General features: G+C 35.3%; 4 protein-coding genes across 6 annotated transcripts in view; 3 read left to right on the top strand and 1 right to left on the bottom strand.

Moving 5' to 3' along the window:
* LOC114722106 (citrate-binding protein-like) overlaps positions 1-12,677 on the bottom strand; it is a 29,141-nt gene that overhangs the window by 9,173 nt on the left and 7,291 nt on the right. The window contains exon 2 of the mRNA XM_028908041.1: positions 5,900-5,908. The gene's annotated coding sequence lies outside the window, so the exon portion shown is untranslated. The remainder of the gene's footprint in view (positions 1-5,899; positions 5,909-12,677) is intronic.
* Positions 2,586-7,802, top strand: LOC114722102 (keratin, type I cytoskeletal 9). 3 transcript variants are annotated; one of them, XR_003738132.1, is made up of 4 exons: positions 2,586-2,678; positions 2,786-3,428; positions 3,570-3,996; positions 7,783-7,802. XR_003738132.1 is itself a non-coding variant. In XM_028908037.1 (2 exons), the coding sequence occupies exons 1-2, from the start codon at positions 2,796-2,798 to the stop codon at positions 3,765-3,767; spliced, it is 831 nt and encodes a 276-aa protein (XP_028763870.1). In that variant the 5' UTR covers positions 2,698-2,795; the 3' UTR covers positions 3,768-4,000. The 3 variants fall into 3 exon arrangements, 1 of the variants encoding a protein (XP_028763870.1); XR_003738133.1 differs by lacking the exon at positions 2,586-2,678 and having other exon boundaries at positions 2,698-3,190; positions 3,218-3,428; XM_028908037.1 differs by lacking the exons at positions 2,586-2,678; positions 7,783-7,802 and having other exon boundaries at positions 2,698-3,428; positions 3,570-4,000.
* LOC114722101 (TATA-binding protein-associated factor 2N) lies at positions 6,436-7,815 on the top strand. Its single transcript, XM_028908036.1, has 2 exons — positions 6,436-7,202; positions 7,379-7,815. Exons 1-2 carry the CDS (start codon positions 6,522-6,524, stop codon positions 7,565-7,567), a joined length of 870 nt encoding a protein of 289 aa, XP_028763869.1. The 5' UTR covers positions 6,436-6,521; the 3' UTR covers positions 7,568-7,815.
* Positions 11,632-12,321, top strand: LOC114722033 (keratin, type I cytoskeletal 10-like). The gene has a single exon (XM_028907940.1). It carries the CDS (start codon positions 11,632-11,634, stop codon positions 12,319-12,321), a length of 690 nt encoding a protein of 229 aa, XP_028763773.1.

Here is a 12,677-nt window from a genome sequence, read left to right as displayed (position 1 = left end):
TCTTTAAAAAAAATTTCGCACATATTCTTGACTCGCTTTCAAATCGCAATCGACAGAATCATCTTCTTATATACAAAATAAGAGAGTCTCTCTCAAGAAATAAAACAAATTGTTCTGGCTTATCATCAATATATTTATGTTATATGATAACATGGCATCAACTTTGTTCTGTGATTATGTTAACAAAAAAAATTCCAATAGTAAGGCACGAAAAAAGGTTAACTTTAAATGTAAAATAAGTTAAAAATTTACCATGTACTCCAATTTTTTTCCCCTATTTATAAGTCATGTTATTAAATTTTTACCATGAATGTACTATCTTGTTATTCATTTATTATAGTGTAGGTAATTATTTTTTTTGAAATGTGCATATATTAAATAGGAGTAAAGTTGAAAAGTTACTATATTTTAATAAAAAGTTAATATAGTTTAAAAATTTTTTTGATCTATGTAAAACATACTAGAAGTATTTTATAAATAGGATATAATTGTTATAAAGACCCTGGATATAATTTTTATCACGATATTTTGTCCGGCCCGGGATACTGTACAAGGATGCAATGTCATTTTAAAAAAAAGAAAAGAAAAAAATTTGCATGATTGGACCGACATTGAGGTGGGGTCATTATAGGAGACTTGGGAGGATTGAAGAAGACGAGTCGTATCATCATTTACAGCTTCACGCCTTAATTACCACTGTTCCCCGCTACAAAAAGCAGCTTAAGAGAGATACTAATCCCTATTTTCATGAAGCCAATTTACACAAGTGCGGTTTTATTCAACGTATATGATCATGTATACTCCCTCCGTTTCATACTCTTTGCATACTAGTTAAATATAAAAGTTAGTTCTGGAACTGGTTTTAGTCTGAATACAGATTTTAATCGTTTTAATTTCTCATATTTATCACTTATTTTTAACTAATTTATCTGATTTATAAATTGATAATTATATTTAGGGTATTTTGGAGAGATGTTACCGATTTTATTAGAATTAAGTAATTTATTTAGCTTTTTTTAATCTCTAACTCTTATATTATGGATCTAATAAATATTATTTATTGTAAATTTTGTTTTTTCATATTTTATCATGCATGTCAATTTTAGATCCTGAGAATGCATTAAATCTTTTATTTCATATTTTGCCCCGCATTAAATTATTTTCGATTCTAAGAATTCATTAAATTAGGAATATTATTTATTGGAAGAAAACTAACAGCGTTTTGGAAAAGCAGCAGATTAATTTTATGGAATCTAATGTTATTCAATGATTTTTCTGTCATGAATAAGGAATACGGTACATCTTTAAGTGTTCTTTGACTTGTCACACGGCATGACGAGTCCAGAGCCCTTATAATTGAAAGAAACGAACAAGATTTTGTATTTTAATATTTTCAAGTTATGTACGTGTGAGGATTGGTTTTTCAAGGGATACGGATCAGGGAGCATACCTTTTTTTTTTTTTTTTCACTTTCCAGTGTGGTTTTTACTTTCGGTTTGTTTGTTTTTTTTTTTTGACCGGATTACTTTCGGTTTGTTTACCCCATCCAATTTTCTTTGTGACATGTGACCTGCAAGTTAGTTATGATTTATGTAATCTTTTTATCTTCGTTTAATAAAGTTTGCTCTGTGGCTGATAAAAAAAGGGATATATATTTTAAAATTTTATTCTCTTGTTCTTTTATATGATGTACAGTGGATCAAACGTGCCAGTGCCCCCAAAAACTGTTGGCTACGGCTACCATGGGGAACCAAAGGCTCCCATCCATCATATTTAATTAAATATGTACAACTAATTATTAAGATATTTTTATTTTGTATTTATAAGTTTTAAATTTAAAAAGAAATATCGTTCATTTTATAAGTTTCAATTTGAATCTATTTTAACATTTAATGTATTTTTTTAATGTCGTCCTTAATTATTTCTCTTTTGTCATATTTTCTCACACATTCTTTTTCATTATTTTTTTCATTTATTATAATGACATATTTAAAAACAAAAGTATATTTCTAATCAATTTTATTATTTTTAACTAATTATTTATTATTCATAAATTAGTTATTTAAAACTTATAATAAAAAAAGAAGTAAATTATAAGAAGCGGGGTCCTCTTTAATTTATGGCCCAAAAAATTGAATATTTAATTATCATTAAAACGTGCCCCCCCAAATTTATTGTTTCAATATCTACCCATCACCTATTTTGATAACGACTCCCTTATAACTGTCACACCCATTTTCATGTCAGTTATTGTTTTTAATGGTGCACCTTGATAAATTTATAATAAAACCGTAATATTCATATTCAGAAATAATATTTCAAAACAACATGTGAAATTCATTATATATTAATTAATATAAAAAGTTTGTCATGGTCATCAGTTAATGTTGTAGTCTTCATTTCAATAGTGAGAATCAATTTTTTTTTTTTTAAAAAAAATAAGAACCTCACATTTGGGATGGAAAATACTTTCCGCTTCGTTTTCTTATGGATCATCCGTGTGAATAGCGAGTTTCAAAGAAATATATTTTTTCCCCAGTTTCTGCTAGAGGAAAATGGATAACGTAAAGGATACACAGGGACCCAGATTGCAAGAAGATCATTGATGGCGGACGAAGAAAGCGGGAAATAGCCAATAGGTCGTCGACATGATCCTTCCCATCGCTTATTATAAATACGTCTGCATCCCCTTCCCATTTCTCCCATCTCATCAAGCTCCTCTCCTTCACCTTCTTGATCAACTTCATCTTCTTCATCACTCATTTACACTTTTCTTCACTTTCAGTTCATCCTCCATGGCTGAAGAGAGGCACCACAGCCGCGGTCTCTTCCACCACAAGAAGGACGATGATGACAAGCCCCTGGATTCCTCCTACTCCGACACCGCTTATGGTGGCGACAGGCCTTCTTCTTACTCCTCCGACAAACCCTCCGGAGGCTACGGCGACACGGATTCAGGTTACAGAAAGACAGGCTACTCCGGCGATGAGCCGTCTGGTGGCTACAAGAGTGGTGGCGGCTACGGTGGCACCGGTGGCGGGTATGGTGAGTCTGAGAAGGTCGGGGGATACGGCGGTGGTGCCGGTGGATACTCTGAAAAAACCAGCGGTGGTGGGTACGGCGAAACTGAGAAGGTCGGGGGATATGGCGGCGGTGCCGGTGGATATTCCGACAGCACCACCGGCGGAGGGTACGGTGAGACTGAGAAAGTTGGAGGGTATGGAGGTGCTGGAGGATACTCTGATAAGACCACCGGTGGTGGGTACGGTGAGAGTGAGAAAACCGGGGAGTACGGTTCCGGAGGCGGTGGTGGGTACGGCGGCGAGAGTGAGAAGTCTGAGGTGGATTACAAGAAGGAGGAGAAGCACCACAAGCACCTTGAGGAGCTTGGCGCACTTGGCACTGTAGCTGCTGGTGCTTATGCCGTGGTAATTAATTAATTTTCTTTGCTGATAATCAAGCGATTTAAAATCTCAAATTTTGATGCATAGAAATTTTTAATTTTTGCATTTATATTGTGACATATCACATATGTGAAATTGTGAAAAATGGTGATGGCTGTGTGACAGTATGAGAAGAACCAGGCGGATAAAGACCCGGAGAATGCTCAGAGGCACAAGATAGCAGAGGGGGTTGCGGCGGCGGCGGCGGTGGGAGCCGGGGGGTTCGCCTTCCACGAACACCATGAGAAGAAGGAAGCAAAGGAGCAAGGGAAGGAAGACGACGGTGAAACTCATGAAAAGAAGCACCACCATCTCTTCGGCTGATGGATCATACGAGCATATACATATATGGGTGGACGTCCATCGTCTTCTGCTTTGATCTGCTTCTGGCTTTTCTTCTGATCGATTTGAGTCTGTTGTATGTTTTATGCATCTTTAATTCTCGCACTTTACTTGGCTCCACCATGTGTGTCGCTGAATAACCCTTCCCTTGTGTATGTGAGTGGTCTGTAGATTGCTTTTCTTGCTGTTGCTTTCATAATTTCATACATCTGTATGTCCCTATTTTCATCTCTCTCTATATATATATGTTATGATGTACTAATATCTACTCGTCTAATTTTATTTATAATTTATAAGTCATTTTTAACATGTTTCACATAAATTAAGAAAAAATTTAAATTTCGTTAACTTTCATTTAAACAAAGTTAACATAATAATAAATGAAGAATAAAATAAGGCTGTATAAAAACCCGGTGGTCCAATATGGTTCGGTCCAACCCGATCTAGTCCGGTCTAGAAAAAATTGGTCCGAAACAAGATTAGACTAGACTAGATTGGACTAGTCTCATCAAGTTGGACTGGACTAGGGATTGGCCTTTCAGACTAGTTGGTTCAGTCCAGTCTAGCCTGGTTTTTTTTAAATTATTATTTATATAATTTTAATTTGATTTAATTTTTCTATATGAGTTTTTTGCCTATTCAAATAATCAAGATTTATCTATTAACTTTCAAAGTAATAAGCATGTGTATATTTTTTGCAATATTAGATCTATATTAATGAGGATTAATAAATAAAACATGACATTATTGAAAAATTGAAAGAGAATGATTAAATTTGATGAACTTTGGATTAAAATATATGCAAAATTTTATACAATAAATTACAATCTTACCTCATATTGAAGAAATTTTTTTTTTAAAAAATAGATTTAGGTCCTGGACTGTCTAAGCAGTCCAAAAGACCAAATCCAGTCCAACCCACATCCGGTTGGTACTGGACGGGACCAGATCTTGGGTTGTATTTTTCAGCCCGAGATCTTTACTGGACTAGACTTCGGGTTAATAACAAGCCCAATCCAGTTTGTTTCATGCACACCCCTAGAATAAAATTATACATCTATACGAAACATTTCTCTCAGTATTTTATAAATAAGATAAAAAAAATGTCTTATCTCTGTCTTCTAAATAAGATCAGAGGATTAATACTTTTAGTTACATTTGTTATTATTTTACCTGATACACGCATACACAGAAACAAAGCCCATACCAAAATCAGACTAGATCACCAATAATACAAGTTTATAAGATAACTCTTCCTAACTGAAAAGACTAGTGCAAAAATTCATAAATCACACTTTAATTATGAGATCTCTCTACTATAGGAATAATGCATAGGACAAATGGTTTTTAATTGTAAATTGAAACAAATGGAGAACACACACACACGCATAGCCATGTCTTCCCACGTACGATACTCTCATTATTCGTATTCTAAGCACCTAATAGTAACTTTACATAAATCAAACTAACTGAGCTAGTTAAAACTTGTTATGAAATTATCCTCTATAAAAATCACTAGTCAGAAGACTTTAATTAATTAGTTAGAAAAAATTTATAGTTAATTAAGGATACTATGTGAAAAAAATTAATGCTTCATATAAAGTATGTTGTACTTCGAGATAAGGATTAGAGGGCAGAATCACACACGTAAACGCCGCACAATCCAATTGACCTAAAAAAAAAAAAAGGCAAGTGTTTGTTTATGACCTTTTTAATGAACCTCCCAAATCTAAAGATGATTTTGAAAATTATAAAAAAAATTTTTATCATTCAACTAATTTTTTTAATCTTAAAAAAATTTTAATCGTATTTATAAGTTTCAAATTTGAAAAAAAACGTGGTCTATTTTATAAGTTTTAATTTATATCTATCTTAACATTTAATACATTTTTTTAAAAAGATTTTCCTGAATTATTTTTCTTTTATTATAAAGATATATTTAAAAATAAAAATATATTTCTAACCAATTTTATTATTTTCAACTAATTACTATTTATTATTAATAAATTAGTTATTTAAAACTTATAATAAAAAGAAGAGGAAGTGAATTATAAGAAGCGGGGTCCTCTTTAATTCATGGCCCAAAAAATTGAATACTTAATTATCATTAAAACGTGTCCCCTCTAAATGTCTAGTTTCAATATCTACTCATCACCTATTTTGATAACGACTCTCTTATAACTGTCACACCCATTTTCATGTCAGTTATTATTTTTAATGGTGCACCTTGATAAATTTATAGTAATAAAACCGTAATATTCATATTCAGAAATAATATTTCAAAACATGTCAAATTCATTATATATAAATTAATATAAAAAGTTTGTCATGGCCGGTCATCAGTTAATGTTGTAGTTTTCGTTTCAATAATGTATTTGCTTTATTTGAAATCAGAGAATCAATTTTTTTTAAAAATAAGAATCTCACATTTGGGATGGAATTTGTTTTCTTACGGATCATCCGCGTGAATAGCGAGTTTGCAAGAAATAGATTTTTTCCGCCGTTTCCTTTAGAGGAAAATGGAGAACGTAAAGAATACACAGGGACCCAGATTGCAAGAAGATCATTGATGGCTGACGAAGAAAGAGGGAAATAGCCAATAGGTCGTCGACATGATCCTTCCCATCGCTTATTATAAATGCGTCTGCATCCCCTTCCCCTTTCTCCCATCTCATCCGGCCCCTCTCCTTCACCTTCTTCATCACTCATCTACACTTCACTTTCAGTTCATCCTTCATGGCTGAAGAGAGGCACCACAGCCGCGGTCTCTTCCACCACAAGAAGGACGATGATGACAAGCCCCTGGATTCCTCCTACTCCGACACCGCTTATGGTGGCGACAGGCCTTCTTCTTACTCCTCCGACAAACCCTCCGGTGGCTACGGCGACACGGATTCAGGTTACAGAAAGACAGGCTACTCCGGCGATGAGCCGTCTGCTGGCTACAAGAGCGGTGGCGGCTACGGTGGCACCGGTGGCGGGTATGGTGAGTCTGAGAAGGTCGGGGGATACGGCGGTGGTGCCGGTGGATACTCTGAAAAAACCAGCGGTGGTGGGTACGGCGAGACTGAGAAGGTCGGGGGATACGGCGGTGGTGACGGTGGATACTCTGAAAAAACCAGCGGTGGTGGGTACGGCGAGACTGAGAAGGTGGGGGGATATGGCGGCGGCGCCGGTGGATATTCTGACAGCACCACTGGCGGAGGGTATGGAGGTGCTGGAGGATACTCTGATAAGACCAGCGGTGGTGGGTACGGTGAGAGTGAGAAAACCGGGGAGTACGGTTCCGGAGGCGGTGGTGGGTACGGCGGCGAGAGTGAGAAGTCTGAGGTGGATTACAAGAAGGAGGAGAAGCACCACAAGCATCTTGAGCAGCTCGGCGGGCTTGGTGCTGCAGCGGCTGGTGCTTATGCCTTGGTAATTAATTTTCTTTGCTGGTAATCAAGCAAGCGATTTAAAATGTCTAAATTTGATGGATAGAAATTTTAAATCTGTATTAATATTTTGATATATTATTTATTTAAATGGAAAGGAATAACAACACAATAGTATATGATTCAAATGGCTGAGTAATGGTGATGGATGTGTGACAGTATGAGAAGCACCAGGCAGATAAGGACCCAGAGAATGCTCAGAAGCACAGGATAGCAGAGGAGGTTGCGGCGGTGGGGGCGGTGGGAGCTGGGGGGTTCGCCTTCCATGAACATCATGAGAAGAAGGAATCAAAGGAACAAGAGGAGGGTGGAAGTCATGAAAAGAAGCACCACCATCTCTTCGGCTGATGGATCATAACGATGGGTCGACGTCGATCGTCTTCAACTTTGATCTGCTTCTGGCTTTTCTTCTGATTTGAGTCTGTTGTATGTTTTATGCATCTCCAATTCTCCTACTTTACATGGCTCCACCATGCCCGTGTCGCTGAATAACCCTCCCCTTGTGTATTTGAGTGATTTGCAGGTTGCGTGTCTTGTTGTTGCTTTCAATTTCATACATCTATATATATATATATGTATGTCCTTATCTTCATCTATACGTGTATGTTGTACTACTGGGATTCAGTTTATGTTCAAGATCACTTCTAGTTCTGGATCATTCACGCATACACAAAAACAAAACCCGTTCCAGAATCAAATCCACCCATAATACAAGTTTATATATAAGACAACTCTTCCTAAATCACGCTTTAATTATGAGACTCTCTCTAATGTACGAATCGTGCATATAACAAAAGTTTTCTGTTGTAACTTGAAACAGATGAAGAACATATGTAGGGACTGAGGGAAGTATTATGCGCACACACCGCACAATCCAATCGACAAGAAAAAAAAAAAAGGGAAATTGTTTGTTTTTACCGATCTACGGATCTACCCATTGCCGTTAGCATATGACAGCTTCCACTGATGAGGGGATCTAGGATTTAGATATGAGGTGGATGGTATTCAAAAAATATACTCCTCCGGTCCTTTTAGGACGAAAGGAGTATAAATTTATAATGCTTCATCGGATCTTTAATATAATACTTTCTTTAATTTTTATTTTTATTTTAAATATAAGATTCTAATATATTTTGTTTCTTATATTTATGTATTTTTTTTAAGGTAGTATTTTTAATAATAGTGGTTCTAACTAATACATTTGATTATCAAGGATATTTTAGAAAAAACAACACCTATTTATTACAAAAAACTAACTTAATTTATTTTTTTAATCTCTTTAAATTAGTCAACTAATTCTTATAAGTATGATAGAAGAGTAAAAATTAAAAAAAAAAACTTGAGGGACTACGGCCCCCAAGTGTCGCCAGATGGTGGGAAGGCAAGTCTTTTTTTTTTTTTTGGGTAAAGAAGGGCGGGCTAATTAGATTGTATTTGGGGAAAAAGACAAGAGACATAATGTGGGGGCTCCAAGGTCACAGTGTCATACTACTATTATTCCGAAGATCATTAAATTTTTAAACTGATTGACCTTGGTCTTTTCCCTAATACCCCGTGCCTCATTCTCTATTTATAACTTATTATTTTTGCAAATACAATAAAAAATACTTTCCTAATTTTAAATATAAGACTCATTTTATAGTATAATTTACACTATAAAATAGATTTTATATTTATAATCGAAAGAGTAGTTTAAAATTTCTCTCACAGTCAATTGATTTTTGCAATTCCTGATCTCTTTTTGCTTCATTAATTATTGCAACAACGTACTTATGTTGGTAATTACGTGAGGAAAGCTCATCAATTGCAGTTTCTTCCGTGATGATCGCTCGGGATAAAATAGATGCATTAGTTAGTTTATAGCAAAAGTTCATCGCTATCAAGGAGAACAATTAATTACCTATATATTAGAGATGGAAGATGGGCAAGCGACTTGCTATATATATTTACTACTCCTCCAATCTTATTTACATGGTAAGGAGGGAAGAAATTTTTTGGTACTATTAATAAGATAGAGACACAAATTTTTCATATAAATATACAGGTCTACCTTTATTTATTATTATGTTGGTTTTATTTTTTATTGGGCATAATGTATATGAAATAAGATAAAGTTTAAAAAGTTGTTAAATTTTAATTCAGATTTAATAGAGTTTAAGATTTTTCTTGTTTCTTGTTAAACATTTTGAAAATAACTTATTCTAAAATTATATGATTTTTGTTTTAATTTGTCTTTTGCATAATTAAGTCCAGAGAGATCATTCATAATGAACATTGGAAAGAAATATATAGGATCCATGTGGGTGTGTGTGTGTGTGTGTTGGGCGGGTGGCGGGTGGCGGGTGGCCGCGCGTGTGTGTGTGTGTGTGAGAGAGAGAGAGAGAGAGAGAACATTGAATATGATTTGACAATAATAGATTAAAGTGAGGGAGAGGCATCGGTGTTCACTCGTTTCATGTGGCTGAGGTGTGATTGAATGGGAAGCACTACCTAAAAAAATATCTCAATGTTAAATGTTGTGATATATATAATTTCAAACAATGATACTCCACATTTAGACATTCTTGTTACGTACCAGTTAAATCATGTTGAAATTTATTAAACTGTGATATCAAGGGCTAAACAGATTATAAAATTAAATTTCAACTGAGGATAGAATGCAATTTGATTTTAATCTATCATACACTTATCTATTCCACGGCCGAAAAAAGAAATCAAATATAAACCATTCACATGTTGATTTTAACATATTTTACTAAAATCAAGGAAAATATATTTATAAGTCATTAATTTTTCTTAGTATGCGCGTGATTTAGATAGAAAAGGTATTATAGCTAACATTAACATAAAAGAAAAAAGGTTTAATTAGATGGAATGATTAACTTTGAATTCGTTGGGGAGTAAATGAAACAGCTAGCCTACTGAATGAATTAATGAACATTGAATTCAAAATTAAATAAAAGGACATGTTTGTTGAGGTGGCTATGGTTGCCCATGGATCGGGTGAGAGGGAACTTGTGAATGACTGATTAATGTTTTCTACACCACAAGACTCTCGTTATCGACTTCAATCAGATAGAGATACCTGTGATTTTTGCATCTTTTTTTCCTTTCAATAATTATTTTAATTAATTGATTAATTTCTACTTTCTACTCTTCAAAATCTGATTTTTTTGTTTGGGGTACAATTCAAAATCTGATTTACTACCTGCTTCATAACGTGTCGGTTGATTTTTTTTTTTTAGCCCAAGTGGATACTGGATCCAATATAATGGGCTCTTAATCGACCTTTCATTTAGTTTCCTCGTCCTTTCTCCCGCAGCATTTCTATGGTCCCTGGCTTTATATCTCTCTTGGATTCTCCGCTCACACCCAAGATTTTTTCTTTTTGTCGGCCGTAATTATGATATGTTTTTTGGGACAATGAAAATGTGAGATTTAAAAGAAAATACTCATACCAACTATCTATCATGTCAAGTTTTGCACATATATTACCATGTGTGATTGTAAAACTTGACATAATAAATATAAAAAACTTGTATGATTTATATTTAAATGTATTGTCTGAGCTAATTTTATTAAAATAAAACTTTGTTGGAGTTTAAACCTAAAAATAGTACTTAAAACATGAGCATGCAATTTGGTTAACCAGAGACTGTGTTTGATCAATTCAATTCCCATATTTATGTCTGTGTTTTAAAACTAAACATATTTAACCTAAAAAAAATATTATAGATGTTATATTTATTATTATTACTACGGTCTGCTACTACTATTATACTACTTCCGCTCTTTAATATAAGAACCAGTTAATTAATTTGACTATATTAAGAAAATTAGTTAGGTAAGCTGTTTATAATAAATAATTATTGTCTTTCTTAAAATATCCTTACTAATCAAGTATATTTGCTAGAATTACTATTACTACAAGGACTATCTTAAGAAAAAATAGATAATTATGACAAATAAAGTGGATTGAGGTTTTACATTAATAACTAAACTAAAAGCTAAATTAGCTTTTATATCAAAGATGGGGTAGTGTGTTGATTTTAACAATTTTTTTAACAAAAAAACACCAGCACGTTATGGGGCCCATGCATGAGCTGATTGGCTATGGTTGTTGGATGCTTGTGCGTGTGTGTGTATACTGTATACGCGTCCGAAATGATATTTGTAAGCATAAAAGCACGTGTACCCATTTACCTTAGCGTACAGCCAGATATTTTCTCCGCGATCTTATCTTCCTTGAGGTTATCTGCGGTCATCCATGAAACTGGCCATGTTTCCTCTATAAATATCTCAAAAACATTATTCTTATTTGCTTCAACTCACACCCATTTCTGAAATTTCTTCTCTGTTTCTTCATCTGCATTATATTTCCTTCCCATTAATTTCTCCTCCTCATCATCATCATGTCTCGCCAACAACACGACTACTCATCCTTCGGTGGTCCCGACGCTGGTGGCCGTGATTCCGAATCCGGCGGCTTCAACCAGTCGTCCTTCGGTGGTGGCCGTGACGACAATGAGCGCGGTGGCTTTTCTCATGAGAACAAATCATCCTTTGGTGGTGCAGGTGGTAACTTTGAAACTGGCGGTCACGACTACTCATCTTTTGGTGGTTACGGCGGTGATAATGAGCGTTCCGTGGGTGGCTTTTCCGAAGCTGGTCGCAAGGAATCATCTTTCGGTGGTGACGATGAGCGTTCCGGTGGCTTTGGCGGTGCAGGTGGTAACTTTGAAACTGGCGGTCGTCACAGCTCATCTTTTGGTGGTGGTTACGGTGATGATAAGGAGCGTTCCGGGGGAGTCTTTTCCGAAGCTGGGCGGAAGGAATCATCTTTTGGTGGTGACGATGAGGGCTCCGGTGGCTTTGGCAGTGCAGGTGGTAACTTTGAAACTGGCGGTGGCCACAACTCATCTTTTGGTGGTGGTTACGGCGGCGGTGATAATGAGCGTTCCAATGGTGGCTTTTCCGAAACTGGTTATAAGGAATCATCTTTCGGTGGTGACAATGAGCGTTCCGGTGGTTTTGGCAGTTCCGGTGGTAGGGAAGGCGGAAGATTCGGCAGCTCTGAAGATGCACGTGGAGGTCGGTTCTAAAAAGAGAGTGCTGCTAGCTTTGGCTTCGCCTAGCATCTTGCGTGAGCTTGGAGCTTGTAATGTTAGCTAAGGTGCTTTAAAAATAAATAAAATGGGAGGGGGTGTGTTTACAAATTCCGTCTTTATTGTGTGAAAGATAGTACTGTGTTAATAAGTCATACGGGCTTATGGCAATTAGCTAGGTGTGGTGGAATGATGTGAGCAGGAGCTCTACTCAAACTGTTTAGAAAAATATGTTAATGGTCTGCAAGTCTTTTGGTTTTGATTAATTTTAGGTTTCACCTCTTAAGAAAATTATAAATAGAATATTAAATTTAAAATTAATCTCATAGAGTCTTCATGACCATAAAATAAAA

Source organism: Neltuma alba, unplaced genomic scaffold (genome assembly GCF_004799145.2).
Source record: "Neltuma alba isolate B1F8T4 unplaced genomic scaffold, ASM479914v2 tig00012081_pilon, whole genome shotgun sequence".
In the NCBI taxonomy this organism is placed as follows: Eukaryota; Viridiplantae; Streptophyta; class Magnoliopsida; order Fabales; family Fabaceae; genus Neltuma; species Neltuma alba.
This window is presented reverse-complemented; position numbering and strand designations above follow the sequence as displayed.

Bases quoted from the DNA above. Each gene is read 5' to 3' on its own strand.
- LOC114722101 (XM_028908036.1), top strand. From the start codon at position 6,522: ATGGCTGAAGAGAGGCACCACAGCCGCGGTCTCTTCCACCACAAGAAG. The intron at 7,203-7,378 runs GTAATTAATTTT...GATGTGTGACAG, and splicing joins CGGCTGGTGCTTATGCCTTG to TATGAGAAGCACCAGGCAGA.
- LOC114722102 (XM_028908037.1), top strand. From the start codon at position 2,796: ATGGCTGAAGAGAGGCACCACAGCCGCGGTCTCTTCCACCACAAGAAG. The intron at 3,429-3,569 runs GTAATTAATTAA...GCTGTGTGACAG, and splicing joins CTGCTGGTGCTTATGCCGTG to TATGAGAAGAACCAGGCGGA.
- LOC114722033 (XM_028907940.1), top strand. From the start codon at position 11,632: ATGTCTCGCCAACAACACGACTACTCATCCTTCGGTGGTCCCGACGCT.